The 18,971-nt window shown below is 52.2% G+C and overlaps 1 protein-coding gene across 1 annotated transcript in view; it reads left to right on the plus strand.

The window, feature by feature from the left end:
- Nucleotides 1-835: 835 nt before the first annotated feature.
- EPHB4 (EPH receptor B4) overlaps nucleotides 836-18,971 on the plus strand; it is a 53,459-nt gene continuing 35,323 nt past the window's right edge. The window contains exons 1-2 of the mRNA XM_083580850.1: nucleotides 836-991; nucleotides 1,916-2,776. Of these exons, the coding sequence (XP_083436976.1) occupies nucleotides 2,725-2,776 (52 nt within the window). The 5' untranslated portion in view covers nucleotides 836-991; nucleotides 1,916-2,724. The remainder of the gene's footprint in view (nucleotides 992-1,915; nucleotides 2,777-18,971) is intronic.

Raw genomic sequence — 18,971 nt, forward strand, 5'->3', positions numbered from 1 at the left:
TAAGAACTTTGCTTCAGGATGAGAACAGAAATTGCGCAGCAGCAGCGGGAGGCCCCATTAGCTAAAGTGGTGCTTCAGGCTAAGAACAGTTTCAGGTTAAGAACAGACCTCCAGAACAAATTAAGTACTTAACCCGAGGTACCACTGTATTATTATGGTTTATGGGGCACCTTTTTGTGGCTGCTGGAGACGCCCGCTGCCGCTTGCAGCGAAGCAATGGAACCGTAGCCGATCGCAGGCGAGGAAGACACCCCCAAAGCTCAAAGTGGCAGAGATGGACCCCCCCAATTTAATCCCAACCCCAACGTCAGGTTAGGCCAAGAAGCAGCGACCGGTAGCTTGGTAGCCAGGAGCAGGATTTGAACCCGTGTCTCTGCCAGGTCCTAATCCAGCATTCTCTCCACAGTGGCTTTCCAGCTCTGTATACATGTGAGCTTTTTTCTTTTTTTTCAAATTCATTTTTATTAAATTTTCCACTTTAACAATCCAATCACATTAGATATTCCAAATTATACATATCAAATAATCCAAATATTCTGCCAAATTATAACTTTTTAAATAGGACTTCCCATTCTTCAAGTTCGGAGCGTTTTGATCATCTCATACTTCTACTACATCTGAGCTTTTTCAATTAGTATTGTCCAAATCAGCAAACAAATTAAAAAAAATGGGAAAGGTAACGACGATATTTCATACATCTTCTTTTTTATTATTGTTAACAACTACAACAGAAGCAGCAAGCAAGGGCAGTTACTACTGTTGTTGCTGCTGCTCCTCCGTGCACGGAGCCCTCGGGCGCGTTCACACGTGCGCGGGCTTCCCGCGTGTTCCGCGCGTGCCTCCCGGCGGCCCCGCCCCTCTCACGAGTCCGTTCTTGCAGCCGAGCCCCGCGCGGGTTCCGAGTCGCAGGATCCCCAATTCATCCTCCCTCTCTCTCATCAGACGGGGGGGGCGCCTTCGGGGGACCCCCCCTCCCCAGTAGTTTTGCAAGGTTTTAAAAATTATCCTTATGTAGAATTTGGCACTTCAAATTCCCGCCCCCAAGGGGGGGTTCTTTGCAAAAAAGGAAAATTGCTCCTACCCCCTTTGCAAATATTTTTTCGGGGAGGGGGTGTTCCTTTTGTAGACTTACTACCCCTCTCAAAGGGGGCTCTGCAAATACTTAGGGGAGAAGTGCAAGTATTTTGGGGGTGGGGTGGGGGTCCTGAAAGTATTTTTTTTGCAAATATACCTGAAAGTATATTTTGCAAATATTCCGGAGAGAAACCTATGCAATGGTGGGGGGGGGTCTGCTTTTGCAAATATTCAGGGGGGGTTCAGTTTTGCAAATATTCCGGAGAGAAACCTTTGCAATGTTGGGGGGGGGAGGTTCTGTTTTTGCAAATATTCGGGGGGGGGATTCAGTTTTGCAAACATTTAGGAGATAACTCTTTGCAAGTCTTTTTTTGGGGGAGGGGTCCTCCCTTTGCAAACATTTCAGGGAGAATCCTTAGCTGTGCATTTTTTTCCGGGGGGGGGGGGTGGGAGTTTGCTATCCTGCCTTTGCAAATATTTTTCCAGGCGAGCCCCCCCCCCCTTTTCCCCTGCTTTGGGGAGAAGGAAGAAAGCCTTTTACAACCTTTGGGAAGGCCTGGAAAAAGTGTTCAGAGAGCTGAGCAAAGTCCCCCCCCCCTTTGTGTGTGTGTGTGTGTGTTTTTTGGGGGGGGGTAAAGAGAGTTGAAGAGCCTCCAGTTTATTCCGGCAAAGTATTTGCATCACAGTTTCCTGTGCAAATCTGGGCAAGAATTCCCTTTCCCCAATTTTGGGGGGGAAATTGTGTTTTGTTTTTTTTGTGGGGTGGGGGCAAGAGTCCAGACCTGCACAGAAGCTGGTTAAAAAAAGAGTGACACTACTTTGGATTTTTTTTTTTTAACAGATTCCTAACCCGGATCCACTTATCCCGCCCCCTCCCGCCTCTGCCCCCCCCCCTTCAAAGTCTCCTGGCTCTCACCCAACCCAGCATAGACTTTTTCTGATCCGCACCACAACGGCTGCTTCTTCCAGAGTCTCCTGCGCTGCAGTTTAGGGGGGTTCCTTTGTCCTTCGCTTGGGATTTTTCTGCTATTCCGGACTTTCTGGTTTGGAAGAGCAACGCAGCTCCCATCGTGGATTTCATTTTTGGGAGACATTGGATCCTTTGTCCTGGGACGGACCTGGCGGTTTCCCCCTTAAAAGTATTGCGTGCACGGTCTTCCCCGAACAATCGCGACGCCCGAAAAGTTGCAAGGATCCCTATTGTGGCAAAAAAGGTCTCTTTTTTTTTTAGGGGTGCAAACCATCTTTCCTGCCTCGGTTTCGGGGGTCCCGTACCCCACAAAACACGAAACATCGCATTGTCTCGGCCGAAAAACCACCTTGCGGAGAGGAAAGCCAGATAGAGCTGCGAAAGTTCGTCCCAGGCAGGAGTTTGCCGAACAATTTTTTAATTTTGCGTTTGTGGGTGCTTTGTGTCGTTCGGAATTTTCATTTTATCTTTGGCGGCGCATATATTCCGCAACAGGATTTAATTTTTCGGGTGTGCGTTGCGAGGAATCGAGAGACGCCTCAACCATGTTTGGAATCACTGTTTCATGACCCCCCCTGAACTGGGATTCTGGGGTTTGATTTCTCTCCCCAGGAATCTTTTCTCGTGGCTGTGGATCCCGAGATTCCCTCCTCCTCCTGCTTGGACTCATTCCTGGAGCGATGGCTGGCTGGCTTCTCTGCTTCTGGATCCCCTTCGCCCTGGCTGCGGAAGGTGAGGTACCACACGGGGTCCGGGTTCCAGTCCAGACCCCAAAACCCGCCACGCTCACACACACAAGTGGAGGGTAATCTCCCAACTTGGGAATCAGCAGGACTCCTGGGTCCCTTTGGGGGGAAAGTGCAATTGTTGTTGAGAAGTGCGTTTGGGGGTGTTGCGCCAGGATTCCTGGGTTTTCCAGAAGTTGGGCTGGAGCCCCGGACTCCTGGGTCCTCTCCCCGCTAACAGGGAGATTTTGGGTTTTGCGGATTTTTCCTTCCCTCTGATGTTTTCCCTTCTGGCCCCCTATTCCTTTTCCCTCCTCGAGGCCTGATCTATTTTTGAAGCGCGCGTTCAAAGTGTTTTTTAAAGTCCCCTATCGATCTTTGGTAATGAGCCTCTGCGAAGCGATAGATTTTTCTTTCCTCTTTCCCCCCCCTCCCTGATATCGGTGCTTCCTTCTGCGCTCTCTTGCCCCCCCCCCCAGGAAAAAAGGACAACGATTTGCAATAGGCTTTCATCTCTCCAAATTCCGATCCTCTCCCTCGCCCATCAATCTTCGCTGCCTGTCGTGTCCCCCCCACCCCAGCCGTCCCAAAGGACTCGGGGTGGGGCTTTCCTTCCCATTGTTGTAAAATAAAGTGCTTTCCCCCCTCTTCCCTGGGTTGGGGGGGGTGGGCGGATTTGGGCTTGGTGGGCTGTTTCGGAGTGAAGGATTCTGGGAGTCCGGACACCTGAGCTCCCCTGGGTGGAGAAGGGAGGGGCCTGGGGGCAGGTGAAGGCCGTGCCCCAGGGCATTGGGGGGGGGGAGTTTGCAGGACTCCTGGGTTCCCTGGAGGGAGGGGGAGAAATGAGGGGGCAGCTCAGCATCTTGGACCTATAGAAGCTGAGAATCAAGAGTCCTTGGGCAGATTGTCGGGGGTCAGGCTGGATGACCCTCAGGTGTCCCCTTACAACTCTGCAATTCCATAGCAAGAAAGTATGTAAGGGCTGCTGGGTCTTCTTGGAAATGGCGGGGAGGCGGTCTTGTTACTGGGCTGGAGCCCAGAGGAAGGCAAGTGCCTGGAATCCTGAGTTAGTTGGGGGATTTAGAATTGGCGAGTTGGAAGGGACCCCCAACGGTCATCCAGACTGACCCGCTGCAGGGCAGGAATCGCGTCCCTGGCAGGCAGCCTCCTGCCCTCTGCTTATATCCCTCTCTTAAGGAAGGAGAGCCCGCCAGCTCCCGAGGGAGTCCGTTTCACCGTCAAACAGCTCTTTTTTTCCGCCAGCATTGTGTTAGGCTGCAGAGGAGGAGCGTCGCCTAGTGGGTGCAGCAGCTTCCGCCAACTGGGTGCTGAACGCTTGACGGGCAAGGCCAGGGTGGCAGGACTGCAGAAGGGGCTGTTGAGGTGGGAGGTAAAGCGCAGAAAACCTTCCGCCTTGACGTGTTAGAAAAGTTTGAGCGCTTTGCCTGGGTCTCAGTGGTTTCGTTTTAAGGAAAAAGCCATGGCTTAGTGCTGGAGCGGCTGCTGGGAGTGCAGAAGGTTCCTGACTCAGCCTCCAGTGTCATCTCCAGGCTGGGAGAGCTACCTGCCCAAATGCCTCTTTAAAAAAACACACACAATTGCTGCTGAGCCAGGGAATAGATTCTTGCAGTGGGCAGCCGCTGCCAGCCAGTGTGGACAGTTCTAAGCTAAACTGCAGGGAGAGATGGCGGCTGGGTGGCAGAGCGGCTGCCTGGCATGCAGAACGCTCGAGGTTCAACCTCCCTCTGCCAGGCAGACTTGAATTTTATTATTACGATCACAGAATAGGCATCCTGAACTACATGGACCACCAGAACGGTACCCGAGGGACCCAGGAGTCCTGCCATCTCTTGCCAGTCCAGAACCCAGGAGTCCTGCGCCCCCCCCTAATCTGAACACCCAGATCCCGAATCTGCTTCTACCTCCTGCTCACCCCCCCACCAGATTTCCCCTTCATTTCCCCCATTTCTCTCCCATCCAGAAAAGCTAAAATCTCATTGAAAAGGGATTAAAATCCAGGCCAAAGTGGGGAAAAAACCCTTCGCAGCTTTCAGCCCCAAACAACCCCAAGCCAAGAGAAAGCAAGGAATTTTTTTTTTTGGGGGGTGTGCATTTGAAGCATGGTCCCTTTCTGCAAAAAAAAGACCCCCCCTTTTTCTTAAGAAGCTCAGAAAGGAACCATCTTTTTCCCACCCACCCCAGGTCTGTAAAATCTCTTTTTTCTGTCTTATCTCGCCCCCCCAAATCGCCCCCCACTCCACTTTTCTTCCACTATCTCTTTCTCCTTCCCTGATCTCCTCCTCGGAGGTCAGGTCTGTCCCAAGGCTGTGAAGGGGCAGCCGAGCATGTAACGCATTAATTGAATCCTCTATTGTGGCTCCGAAAAAACCCCCATCCTTTTGCAATCCACCAAAATGGGAATTTTTTTGGGGGGGCCCGCGATGCTCGCCGCTCCGTGTCTCAAAAGCTTGCAAAGGGGGGTTGTGAAAGTAAGAAGAAGAGTGCGGCTTTCTGGAGCAGGCATCTGGCCATGATTGTAGTGTTGTAGAGATGGAAAGGGACCCCCAAAGGTCATCCAGACCAACCCCGAATCGGTGCAGAAGAAAACCCTGACAGGTTATGTATGACCTCTGTTAAAAAACCTCCGGCGAAGGAGAACACCCGACATGTGTTCTTGCAGCAGGCAGCAGGGTGCCGTTACAGGAAAACACACCGCGATCAGGATTCGAACGCAAGGCCGACACGCCTGCGGTTTCCAGCAACTGGTATTCGGATGCATTGCTGCCTGTTGGCTGGGGAGGGCACAGAATAGCCCCCCGTTGTCCTCTCCTCTGTTGTGAATTTGCCCAGGTTGTTGGCTCCTGTGGCAGGGAGTTCCGCAGTTTAACTATGAAGCATGAAGAATATGAGGGTCAGGCCAATGTTTCTCACAGTGGCCAACCAGATACTCATTGTGGGGCACCAGGAAGCGGGATCTGAGTGCAAGAGCCGCTCTCCATCAGCTGGGGTTGAGAACCATCGCTGACTCTGACCGTGGGTCCTGAGGGTCATCCAGACCAACCCCCGCGAATAGCAGCTGTCTAGATCACCACGTTCCACACCGGTTGACAGAGGTTTTCCAGGATTTCGGACCAGGATTAAACGATAAGGGATGTGGGTGGCGCTGTGGGTTAAACCACAGAGCCTAGGACTTGCTGATCAGAAGGTCGGCGGTTCGAATCCCCGCGACGGGGTGAGCTCCCGTTGCTCAGTCCCTGCTCCTGCCAACCTAGCAGTTCGAAAGCACACCAGTGCAAGTAGATAAATAGGTACCACTCCGGTGGGAAGGTAAACGGCGTTTCCGTGCGCTGCTCTGGTTTGCCAGAAGCGGCTTAGTCCTGCTGGCCACATGACCCGGAAGCTGTATGCCGGCTCCCTCGGCCAGTAAAGCGAGATGAGCGCCGCAACCCCAGAGTCGTCCGCAACTGGACCTAATGGTCAGGGGTCCCTTTATGTGCTCGGAATCTCCAGCGGGGCTTGCGTTCGAATCCTGCTTGCGGGTTTCTGGTTGTTGGATGGGACGGGCCGCTGGCCTGATCATCAGCCGGGCTTAAATTATGTCCGCCCTTCCCAAGCTTTTGAGGCATGCAGCAGCCATCAGTCTCTTCTTGCCTGCTTAACCTCCGTGCTTCTGCATGTCCTGGTGAAACCACTGCATGTCACTTGAGTCTAGAGCCGTCCACTTTTTTTGAGGTTAGACTTCGGACCAAGACCTTTCCTGCTCGGTCGAGCTGAGATTACTCTATCCAGCTTGGGAGACTTCTTCATGAAAAGCACAGGCCCTGCCTGCTGACCGATGGACTCGGTGGTCAGGGAGCGCATGCTTGGCATGTAGAATGCCCCGGGTTCGGCCCGCGATGGCGTCGGTTCATTCCGAACAATGTGGACTAGAACCTTGCTTTGTTTTAAAGGGGGTTTGGACATAGCTCAGCGGGTAGAACAGGTGGTTGGCATGCAGAAGGTTGCAGGTTGGCATCACCGGGCAGGTAACCCCCTACCCCAAACTACAGGGAGAGAGGCTCAGCTAGACTGAAGCTCAGCCAGACTGAATGGAAGCTTTCCGGGTACCGGGAGGTGGGATTTGAACCCGTGGCTCGCGGGCAGGAGCTCAGCTAGACTGAAGGGAAGCTTTCCGGGTACCGGGAGGTGGGATTTGAACCCATGGCTCGCGGGCAGGAGCTCAGCAAGACTGAATGGAAGCTTTCCGGGTACCGGGAGGTGGGATTCGAACCCGCGGCTCGTGGGCAGAAGCTGAGAAAAATTCCCGCCGGAGACCCGACGTGACTGGTCCCCCACAGTCGCACACCGTGGCTGAGTTTGGGGTGGGTGGCTGTGATTCGAACTCGGGTCTCTCCCAGTCTTGGCCCGACTCTCTGCAGGGGAAAGAACAGAAACTTGAGTCCTAGGTCTCTGTCCTGCGTGGGGGTGAGAAACTAGGTTTCTCTCTCTCTCTCGCCAGGCGCGGTGCCAGCGCCCGGGTCGTGTGGGGCGGCAAGAAATTCGCGGAGCTGCCTCCCCATCCCGGGACGGGGATTGGCGGGCACACCTCTGACCGCAGAGAGGCGGAGGCGGGTTCTAATCTCAGCGCCTGGCTCAGCCATCAAAGGCACAGATTCCCCTGCCTTGCATCTGCCCGGGCCTGTAACACTGCTTTTCTGCTATCAAAGGAGGCGAGATCGAGATCCGCCCCACGGTTGCAAGCAGAGGCTCTTTTTCCCCCTATTAGCAAAGAGCTAGCGTATTTTCCTGTGTATAAGACGCCCCCATGTATAATACGACCCCTATTTTATTTTTTTGGAGCCCCACATTAAGAAATAAATAATTGCAACATGTCAGGTGACCCCTATTTTTTATGAGTCCCAAATTAAGAAATAAATAATTGCAACATGTCAGGTGACCCCTATTTTTTTTTTGAGCCCCAAATTAAGAAATAAATAATTGCAACACTCTGTGTGTGAGACGACCCCCCCAATTTTAAACTTACAAAATTTTGGGGGAAATATAGCCTTATACATGGGAAAAAATCGGTATTTTGCGGGGAGGGGGTGCTGGGGGGCAGGCAGGCGCCGAAACAGGGCTATGATGTTGGCGTTGAAGCGCCAAGCGAAAAAGTGGGGTGGCTTTGGAAGTGGGGAGCATAAGAAGGGCGGTCATCCAGTTGGGAAGGGGACCCCTAGAAATCATCTAGACCAACCCGCCGCAATGCAGGAATCTCAACTAAAGCATCCAAGACGGGGTGCGGGGCGAAAAACCTGGGGATCTGGGTAGACTTCGTATGAACTTGGAGGTTCCATCCTAGGAAGAGCCAGGATCTTGTTCCCACAGTGTCTGAACAGATGCTCCAAGGAGGATTCGAACACAGGACCAGCACTCTGAGGTTTGCAGCAACTGGGATTCAGAATCGCTGCTGCCTCTGACCGTGGAGGGAAAGCATAGCCATTTAACTTATATGCAGAATTCATCATGCGAAAGGCTGGGCTGGATGAATCCCAAGCCGGAATTAAGATTGCTGGAAGAAATATCAGCAACCTCAGATATGCAGATGACACAACCTTGATGGCAGAAAGTGAGGAGGAATTAAAGAAGCTTTTAATGAGGGTGAAAGAGGAGAGCGCAAAATATGGTCTGAAGCTCAACATCAAAAAAACGAAGATCGTGGCCACTGGGCCCATCACCTCCTGGCAAATAGAAGGGGAAGAAATGGAGGCAGTGAGAGATTTTACTTTCTTGGGCTCCATGATCCCTGCAGATGGTGACAGCAGTCACGAAATTAAAAGACGCCTGCTTCTTGGGAGAAAAACAATGACAAACCTAGACAGTATCTTAAAAAGCAGAGACACCACCTTGCCGACAAAGGTCCGTATAGTTAAAGCTCTGGTTTTCCCAGTAGTGATGTATGGGAGTGAGAGCTGGACCATAAAGAAGGCTGATCGCCGAAGAATGGATCCTTTTGAATTCTGGTGCTGGAGGAGACTCTTGAGAGTCCCATGGACTGCAAGGAGATCCAACCTCTCCATTCTGAAGGAAATCAGCCCTGAGTGCTCACTGGAAGGACAGATCCTGAAGCTGAGGCTCCAAGACTTTGGCCACCTCATGAGAAGAGAAGACTCCCTGGAAAAGACCCTGATGTTGGGAAAGATGGAGGGCACAAGGAGAAGGGGACGACAGAGGACGAGATGGTGGGACAGTATTCTCGAAGCTACCAGCATGAGTTTGACCAAACTGCGGAAGGCAGTGGAAGACAGGAGTGCCTGGCATGCTCTGGTCCAGGGGGTCATGAAGAGGCGGACACCACTAAACGACTAAACGACAACAAATGCAGGCATCCCCAAACTTGGCCCTCCAGCTGTTTTTGGGACTACAACTCCCATCATCCCTAGCTAACAGCACCACTGGTCAGGGATGATGGGAATTGTAGTCCCAAAACATCTGGAGGGCCGAGTTTGAGGGTGCAGCTGCAGAACCCCCGGCGGATAAAAGCGCTTGCTGCTTTGGCTTGGCAGGACACAAACTGGTTCGGAAAATCAAAAAAACAATAATGCCGGTTTTCATAGCGCCGTTGCACCAAAACCGCATTTTCGAACGCTAGGGTTCTGGGCGCCTCGTCTCGGAACGGATGTGGAAGAGTTGCAAAAAGGTTCAGAAGCAGAGTGAGGGGATGGAGCGAGAAGACTGCTTTCTCCAGAAAAGTTGCAGAGTTTGGGACATTTGGAAAAAAGGCGAGGAGGAGGCGAGATGAGAGGAGTTCCTAAAATGATGCGCCGCCTGGAGAAAGCGGATTTAATAATAATAATAATTTTTTTAAAAATAAAAATAAAAATAAAAATAAAATACCCGGCTGTCCCCAGCCAACACCAGGTTCAGGGCCGCTAACACCAGATATAAAACAATTGAAATACAACTTAAAAAACAAGATTAAAATGCAACATTAACATGCAGCCTCCTTTCAGCAGAAACTCAAATCAAAAACTTTTTTGGGGAGGAAAATGTCAAGGCTAACTATCCAGGATTGAAGAAAGTCTTTCTCCCTCTCTCGTAAGACCGGAAGGCTGAGTGTTGCAAGATTCAGAACGGATAAACGAAAGTTCCTTCTTGCCGCACAGAATTGGGGCCTGGGTGCGGAACACGGTCCCTTTTCCTTTCCTCGTTTTCTGTCCGCCCCGGGACAGCTGGACGGATCCAGGAACTGGAACTTCCCAAGCCAAATTTGACTGGAGAATTCATGTTTTGCAAGTTCTTGCGGCGTGCGACCGAAAGGGCCGCATCCGGCACAGCAACCGCTGCCTCTGGAGAGCCTATGAGCCCTTCCCTCTCTCCTGCTAACTCCCCAAATGCAGCTATTCGCCGTTAAACTGCGGAACTCCTTGCCACAAGAAGGAAGCGGCGGCCACCGAACCGGACGTCTTTAAAAGAGGATAGATTTGGAAAACCGTTCAAAGGAAGTGCGTGGAAATTCAGCCAAGGGGAAGCGAGGAATTCAATTAACAGTCTTAATAAGTGTAATTTGAATAAGGTTATGATCCGTGTTTATTTGTTTGTTTTGTTTATAATGTTGCGAAAATCAAATTTAAAAATTATATAAAAATAAAAGAGGATTGGGCAGTTGGATGGCTCCGCGGTCGGAGGCGGCGATGGTGCCGAATCGCAGTTGCCGCAAACTGCAGGAAGAGCGGGTCTTGTGTTCGAATCCTGTTTCCCGGGCACCACTGCAGGGACAGGATGCGGGACTCATCCTGCAGGGCTGTGATTCCAAGGCAGGCAGGGTGAGGGCGGAGGCTCCCTGCGTTGCGTCTTGCAAAATGGGGGGCGGTGAGATAATTGGGGGTTTTTTGGGGGGGGTGGGAGGCCTGGCCTTGGCACAGAAGCGGAGCCAAGCGGAGCTTTTGTTGTGGGTTCAACTGTGATGTTACACCCTGCCTTTTCCAGACCTGCCCAGGCCTGGAGAAGGAATGGCACAACGCGCTTTTCTTTTTCCGAGGGGGGCTATTAAAAGGAGCGTTTATGGGGCGCGCAGACACCTGGGCCCCCCTCTCTCTGCCCACGGGGGCAGGACGCGGCTGTAATTAAACCATGCGAGGAGCGCATTAACGAGTGCGCTGGGAGCCGTGCCCTGGATTTAATTAATAAAAAGTCTCCACGCATGCGGGGCAGGGCGTGGCGATGGCTTCTCTCCCTTTCTCCCACCCTGCTTGCGACTCTGGAGGAGCCGGCTGCGAGCTGGACGGCCTAGTGGTTAGCGCGCCGGGTTGCGGGTTTGAATCCCCCTGCCTTGTGGCGCTTTTTTTTTTTAGTTTAAGGAAAAGGCAAGCGAGGAAAAACGCATGCGGCTGTCAAAAGCTACTAGCCGCAATGGCTACGCTCTGCCCCTCCGCTTCTTTCATGCAGTGTGTAGTTAAGCCTGTGGAACTACCTCCCACTGGATGGCTTTGGCGGAGGATTGGAGAAGTTCACGGAGGATAAGGCCCACCGGTCAGAAGCAGCGATGCTTCTGCATGTCAGCTGGTGGGGACGGCGAGAGGGGAGACTTCTGCTCTTGGGTTTGGATCCTGACACAATGGGCGTCTGGTCGGCAGCCCCTGTAAGAATAGGATGCTGGAACAGATGGTCCATGGGCCTGATCCTGCAGCCAGGCTCTTCTGAGGTCCTAATGGAGCCTCCAGCTCCAGAGCCAGTCTATCTTAGATTCCTAAGTTCTAAGGGGTATTTGGCCACTGCGAGAGCAGGAGGCCGGACTTAGATGGACCTTCTTGGACCTGATCCCGCACGCTCTACTTTTACACTAGGCTGCGATACTCCCGAGTCAGGCCAGCAGTACATCGCGGTCCCTTGCGCCTGGTGTCTCTGGTCTATAGCTGGCAAATAATTTCATTTCAAGTTTTGAACCGTATCTGCGAATAAAGACGAAATGGAAAATATACAATAGTGCTTTTTAAAAACACACAGGGAAAAGGATTATTTTAAGTTGTTGTTTAGTTGTTTAGTCGTGTCCGCCTCTTTGTGACCCCCTGGACCAGAGCATGCCAGGCACTCCTGTCTTCCACTGCCTCCCGCAGTTGGGTCAAACTCATGCTGGTCGCTTCGAGAACACTGTCCCACCATCTCGTCCTCCGTCGTCCCCTTCTCTTTGCACCCTCCATCTTTCCCAACATCAGGGTCTTTTCCAGGGAGTCTTCTCTTCTCATGAGGTGGCCAAAGTCTTGGAGCCTCAGCTTCAGGATCTGTCCTTCCAGTGAGCACTCAGGGCTGATTTCCTTCAGAATGGAGAGGTTTGATCTTCTTGCAGTCCATGGGACTCTCCAGAGTCTCCTCCAGCACCAGAATTCGAAAGCATCCATTCTTCGGTGATCAGCCTTCTTGATGGTCCAGCTCTCACTTCCATACATCACTACTGGGAAAACCAGAGCTTTAACTATGCGGACCTTTGTTGGCAAGGTGATGTCTCTGCTTTTTAAGATGCTGTCTAGGTTTGTCATCGCTTTCTCCCAAGAAGCAGGCGTCTTTTAATTTCGTGGCTGCTGTCACCATCTGCAGTGATCATGGAGCCCAAGAAAGTCAAATCTCTCACTGCCTCCATTTCTTCCCCTTCTATTTGCCAGGAGGTGATGGGCCCAGTGGCCACGATCTTCCTTTTTTTGATGTTGAGCTTCAGACCATATTTTGCTTTCTTTTCTGCGAATTCTTGAAAAATCAAGCAACTTTGCCTTATCGTGGTTTACGTTTATCATTGCTAAACGGTTTAGGCGTTCTTGAGCCGTTGTTGAGACTTATTTCTTTTTAATATATCAAAACTTCTCTTCTCGGAGGCCGCTGTTGCTGGTAACGATAAGAAAATGCATAATGCGATTAGAAGATTTGGAAAAACGGTTTCCAAATTCGAGTTTTGCTGGCCAGGACCGGTGGGAGTTGGGACTTGCAACCGCGGATGGAAAGCCCCAGACAGCTAGCCTACACTGGCTGGCAGCAGCGCCCTGCCGCTGGAGGGATTTGCACCTGGGACCCTTCTACATTCCCAGCAGGCGCTCTTACCCAACTGAGCAACGTCTGGCCCTCTCGCCTTCTGTTTAAATTGGCACTTTTGTTTTGGGAGACAGGAGGACGGCTGTGCGAAAGGCAGTTCGGTTCAATGAGTGTCGGAGGACATGGGCCTGGGAGAGGTCAGGATTCGAACTCGCCACCCGGCAGCCCTGAAGCCCGCCGGGCGTGACCTTAGGGGCTCGTCTCAGCCCCTTGCAGGGCTCTTGTTGTTGGGGTTAGGTGAGGACCGAGGAGAGAACCACGTAGATTCCCTTTTGAGCTGCTCGGAGGGGGGGGGGGAAAGCACATAAATATGCAATAATGAAATCTAAGTATTCAAAGACCAGGCTGCCTGCACACCGGTCGTTCAACCTGCTGCAACCTGCATAGAAAATCTGGGCCCCATTTGCTTTCCGGGGAACCCAGGAGTCCTGGCACGTGTGAGTCGTCCCCCGCCCACCGGCCCGTTCTTTTCTGAATCCTCGTTTGGGGGGGCGCCCTTTGTATAGCCACATCCTTGCACATCTGGGACGGATTTAGGCAGGAATGAGTGTGGGCTGATGGGTGGGGTGTTTGGCAGGGGGCGGGCTGCAACGAAGCCGCTCAGAATCGGGGAGGGGGTGTCTGCTATGGGGTGGTGGCCGCGTGTGGCGTGCAAAGTCCGTTGCACGGGGAGATTTACGGAAACTTTCCACTGCCGCATCTGTCGGCGCCTTGCTAGCAGTGTTTAAAAACAGCCATGGCTCCCCCGGAAAAATCCTTTGCCGTAGCTTTTGTGTCGGGGCGGAAAGGGAACCCCAAAGGTCATCCAGCCCAACCCGCTGCAATGCAGAAAGCGCAGCCGCGGCCTTCGTCTTACAGCGCTACCTCTCTTTCAAATCGGAACCAGTGAAGGCGGTGAAGATCCTGTGTGAGTGTCTGGAGGCGGTTGGAGGATGGATGGCGCCTAATGGATTGAGGTTGAATCCTGACGAGACTGAAGTACTGTATTTGGGGGACAGGAGGCGGGCAGGTGTGGGGGACTCCCTGGTCCTGAATGGGGCAACTGTGCCCCTGAAAGACCAGGTGCGCAGCCTGGGAGTCATTTTGGACTCACCGCTGTCCATGGAGGCGCAGGTCAGTTCTGCATCCGGGGCAGCTGCCTGCCAGCTCCATCTGTTACGCAGGATGAGACCCTATCTGCCTGCAGAATGTCTTGCCAGAGTGGTGCATGCTCTGGTTATCTCCCGCTTGGACTACTGCAATGCACTCTACGTGGGGCTACCTTTGAAGGTGACCCGGAAACTTCAATTAATCCAGAATGCGGCAGCTGGACTGGGGACTGGGAGCGGCCGCCGACACCACGTAACACTGGTCTTGAAAGACCTACACTGGCTCCCAGTACGTTTCCGAGCACAATTCAAAGTGTTGGTGCTGACCTTGAAAGCTCTAACCGGCCTCAAAGGCCCAGTAGACCTGAAGGAGCATCTCCACCCCCATTGTCCAGCCCAGACACTGAGGTCCAGCTCCAAGGGCCTTCTGGCGGTTCCCTCCCTGTGAGAAGCCAAGTTACAGGGAACCAGGCAGAGGGCCTTCTCGGTGGTGGCACCCACCCTGTGGAACGCCTTCCCTTCAGACGTCAAGGAAATAAACAGCTATCTGACCTTTAGAAGACACCTGAAGGCAGCTCTGTTTAGGGAAGTTTTTAATGTTTGATGCATTACTGTATTTTAATATTGTGTTGGAAGCCGACCAGAGTGGCTGGGGAGACCCAGCCATATGGGCGGGGTATAAATAATAAATTATTATTATTATTATTAATTATTATTATTACTACAGGTCTACCAAGCAGTCTTTATTTCCCATCGGAAGCGGGCTTTCCTGATCCAGACCCGCTGGGCCCTACCTAGCTCAGTAATGTCTGCTCGGACTGGCAGCAGCGGGTCCCCTCCCCTCCCAACCCGCAGACGCCACCAGGGATTGAAACCCGCCCCCTCTCGGCCCTTCTGCACTCAAGGCAGGCTCTCTTGACCCATAAAACAAACCCGGTTCCTAGTCCTCATGACGCTGATTTTGAAAGGGCCTTCTGCGTGCCAAACAGGTGTCCCGCCGCCGCCAAATATGTCGGGTGCCCGGAGTGTGGAAACACCCCCAGACACCCATCTCTCGCCTCCGCCCTCCTAATGATTTTCCACTTGGCCCCTGTCCCGCTTGCCTCGTCCCCTGGGGCGTCGCAACTTGGAGGCGCCCTTTAATTACCCAGAGTTCCCTGCTGGCACCCACCCTTATTTGCTTATCTCGTGGGTGGGGGCGAGAAAGTCAGCGATTGCGGCGGGGGGGGGGCGGCGAGTTAAACAGGAAGGAAGGATAAAAATCTTCCTTTTGTTTCCAATTTCCTCTGTATCTAGTCCTGGTCCGTCGAATTGGGGGGGGGGCAAGAGGAGCAGGGGACGCCTGGGTTTTCTGGGTGTTTAATTTTTTTTTTTGGGGGGGGGTATTCGCATCTTCTCTGAGCCCTCCAGGAAGGGGGAGGCAGGCTGGAGAGTTTCTGGCAGGTGGGGAGGAATTTGCCTGTCTGGCTAAGCCGGAGGGGAGGGCGAGGAAGGAAATGCAGATTTTTTTTGGGGGGCGGGCGATGTAATGTCAGGACCTGAGGGCTCTTGGTGGAGACAGAATGGCTCCCAGAGAGGGGAAAAACAAAACCAACTAGCTAGATCCATAGAGTCGGAAGGGGGATCCCCAAAGGTCATCCAGCTGAACCCCCTCTGCAACGCAGGAATCTCAGATTTCAACATATCAATCACCTTTACATTTAGGATTCTCAGAATCCCTTGACCATCCCTTTTTTATTCAACTTATCATTCCCCCCCCCCCCCCCCCGCAATTTGTTGTCTCTATTATTAATTTCTCCAATATATTTTGTCCTTTACAAGTATTACTCCAATCCGTTTATTGCTTGCGACGTTCTCTTAAATAGACTATAATTTTGTTCCCATTCTTTCGTAAACTTCTTCTTGTCCTGATCTCTGATTCTCCCAGTCAGTTTCGCCATTTCGGCATAGTCCATCGTCTTCATCAGCAGTTCTCTGGTTGGAACCTTATTTTCTTTCCATCTCTGGGCCAGTAATATTCTTGCTGCTGTCTACATAAATAATCTTTTCTGCTCTTTCGGAATCTCTGGCCCCCAAAAAACCTAACAAAAAAAGCCTCTGGTTTTTCACAAATGTTATTTTAAATATCTTCTTCCAACTCGTTATATATGTGCTTTTGTTACCTTGCACGTCCGACACAGAACGTGCCCATCGGAAAATTATTCCAGTCTCCTTTCTCGCAGCTTGAATCCGTTGGTTCAGCAGAAAACAAGCTAATTAAGCAATTGTTTTTTTTTAAAAATTGCAGTTTGTTGGTTTTGTGGCATTTTGGCCCTCTTGACAACCCCCCTGCGAGGAAGACCCCCTCTTCGTTTCTGCTTTCTTTCCCCTTTTTGGGAAAACTGGGAACAGGGAAGTGGAGTGGCCAAAGGCCGTGTGGCAGGTCAGTGGCAAAAGAACAACAACCAGGACTCGAACCCAGGACCTTTGGACAGGAGGGTTGTTTTTTTTAATTTTGACTCAGATTAGGGATAGCCAATGAAGCTGAGCATTGGAAGATTCAGGGCGGATAAAAGGGAAGCGCATAGTTAACCTATGGAACTCCCTGCTGCAGGATGGCCACCAACCTAGATGGCTTTAGATTAGCTTTCGATGAATTCACAGAGGAGAGGGCTATTGATGGCTCCTAGCCAACAATGCTGGATACCAGTTGCCGGAAATAACAGGAGGGGAGAAGGTTGCTCTTGTACTCCCTGGTCCTGAATGGGGTAACTGTGTCCCTGAAGGACCAGGTGCGCAGTCTGGGAGTCATTTTGGACTCACCGCTGTCCATGGAGGCGCAGGTCAGTTCTGTGTCCAGGGCAGCCATTTAGCAGCTCCATCTGGTACGCAGGATGAGACCCTCCCTGCCTGCAGACTGTCCGGCCAGAGTGGTGCATGCTCTGGTTCTCTCCTGCTTGGACTACTGCAATGCACTCTACGTGGGGCTCCCTTTGAAGGTGACTCGGAAACCGCAATTAATCCAGAATGCGGCAGCTAGACTGGTGACTGGGAGTGGCCGTCGAGACCACATAACACCGGTCCTGAAAGACCTACATTGGCTCCCAGTACATTTCCGAGCACAATTCAAAGCATTGGTAAAGGTAAAGGGACCCCTGACCGTTAGGTCCAGTCGTGGCCGACTCTGGGGTTGCAGCGCTCATCTCGCTTTACTGGCCGAGGGAGCCGGCGTACAGCTTCCGGGTCATGTGGCCAGCAGGACTAAGCCGCTTCTGGCGAACCAGAGCAGCGCACGGAAACGCCGTTTACCTTCCCGCCGGAGCGGTACCTATTTATCTACTTGCACTTTGACGTGCTTTCGAACTGCTAGGTTGGCAGGAGCAGGGACCGAGCAACAGGAGCTCACCCCGTCGTAGGGATTCAAACCGCCAACCTTCTGATTGGCAAGTCCTAGGCTCTGTGGTTTAGACCATAGCGCCTGCTGACCTTGAAAGCCCTAAACGGCCTCAAAGGCCCAGTATCCCTGAAGGAGCATCTCCACCCCCATCGTTCAGCCCGGACACTGAGGTCCAGCTCCGAGGGCCTTCTGGCGGTTCCCTCCCTGTGAGAAGTGAGGTTTCAGGGAACCAGGCAGAGGGCCTTCTCGGTGGTGGCGCCTGCCCTGTGGAACGCCCTCCCTTCAGATGTGAAGGAAATAAACAACTATCTGACTTTTAGAAGACATCTGAAGGCAGCCCTGTTTGGGGAAGCTTTTAACGTTTGATGCATTATTGTATTTTAATGTTTTGTTGGAGGCCGCCCAGAGTGGCTGGGAAGCCCAGCCAGATGGGCAGGGAATAAATAATAAATTATTATTATTAGTAGTAGTATTCGGATCCTACTTTCTGGGTTTCCCATTGTGGTGTCCAGTTGGCCAGGGTGCTGGCCTAGATGGGGCCCTGATCCAGCGAGCTCTTCTTGCATTCCCAAAATCCTTTCCCATCTTGACTCCCATGGTCCTCTGCTCAAGTCATGCATTTGAGACCCCCCTCCCCTTCCAACATGGGGGTGAAAGGGTGGGCAGGGGGCTTGCTCAAACAAAGGGCCCTTTTGTTTTCTCGGGAGACCTTGGCAGAGGCAGAGAGCCCGCTTCAGGTATCCATCCCTTTGCCACCATGCACCAAGATATTTTTTGTAAGGTGGGGGATACAAACCCCCCCTGGTTTGCATTGAGGGGGGAAGGGGGGGTTGTTAAGAAGATAAGAAACTTTAGCCGGATCAGGTCCCCAGACCACCTAGTCCAGCATCCTGCCCTCAAAGTGGCCGACCCGAATCTGCAATCAGGATTCGAACCCAAGACCCGCTCTCCCCTCCTGCAGTTTCCGGCATCCGCTCGCCTTGCTGCCTCCAATTGTGCAAGACATAGTATAGCCACCCTGGCTAGTAGTTTGTGGACAGCCCTCTCCTTAATGAATTTGCTCGGTCCTCTTTTTGAAAGTCGCTGCCTCAAGTGGGAGGGAGTTCCGCAGGCTAACTGTGTGCTTCATTTTGCACAACTGAAGCGGAAGTGGGGGGACTCTCGTGCAACAGAGTTGCGTCCCCGTGGGGAAAAGGAAAGACCCTCTTCTGAAGCCGCCTGGTTCTTCCTGTGGGAGGCAGTTCCGCGGTTTAACGGCGCGTCAGAGAAGGGCTTTTTAAAATAAAAAAATCCAGAAAGTGGATAAAGGGGGACGGGGAGGCGTCAGATGCAGATGATGTAAGGGGGGGCACGTGTGTTGGTGAAATGGTGGGAGTTGTCTTCCTAGCCCTGGGCGGTGGCGGCAGCCACAGAGGCTCCTTGGGGAAATGACGCGAGTCCGCCTTTTTATAAATATGCCGCCACTGAGTGACCACCTTTGACCCTTTGGGAGTCAGCGCCGTTCCCAGAACCTCGTGCAATTGTGCGAGGGGAGAGGGAACGGGAATTGGCTCAGAGTTTTTTTCCCTTTTGGTCTGTGTGAAAAAACAAGAGCAGGGGTTTTGTGGGTGTCAGTTTCAGCCCAGATTTCTGGACCACGTGGCTGGCAAGGTGCATAGATAGATAGATAGATAGATAGATAG

The sequence above is a fragment of the Podarcis filfolensis genome, assembly GCF_964270895.1.
Source record: "Podarcis filfolensis genome assembly, chromosome: 13".
Taxonomy (NCBI): domain Eukaryota; kingdom Metazoa; phylum Chordata; class Lepidosauria; order Squamata; family Lacertidae; genus Podarcis; species Podarcis filfolensis.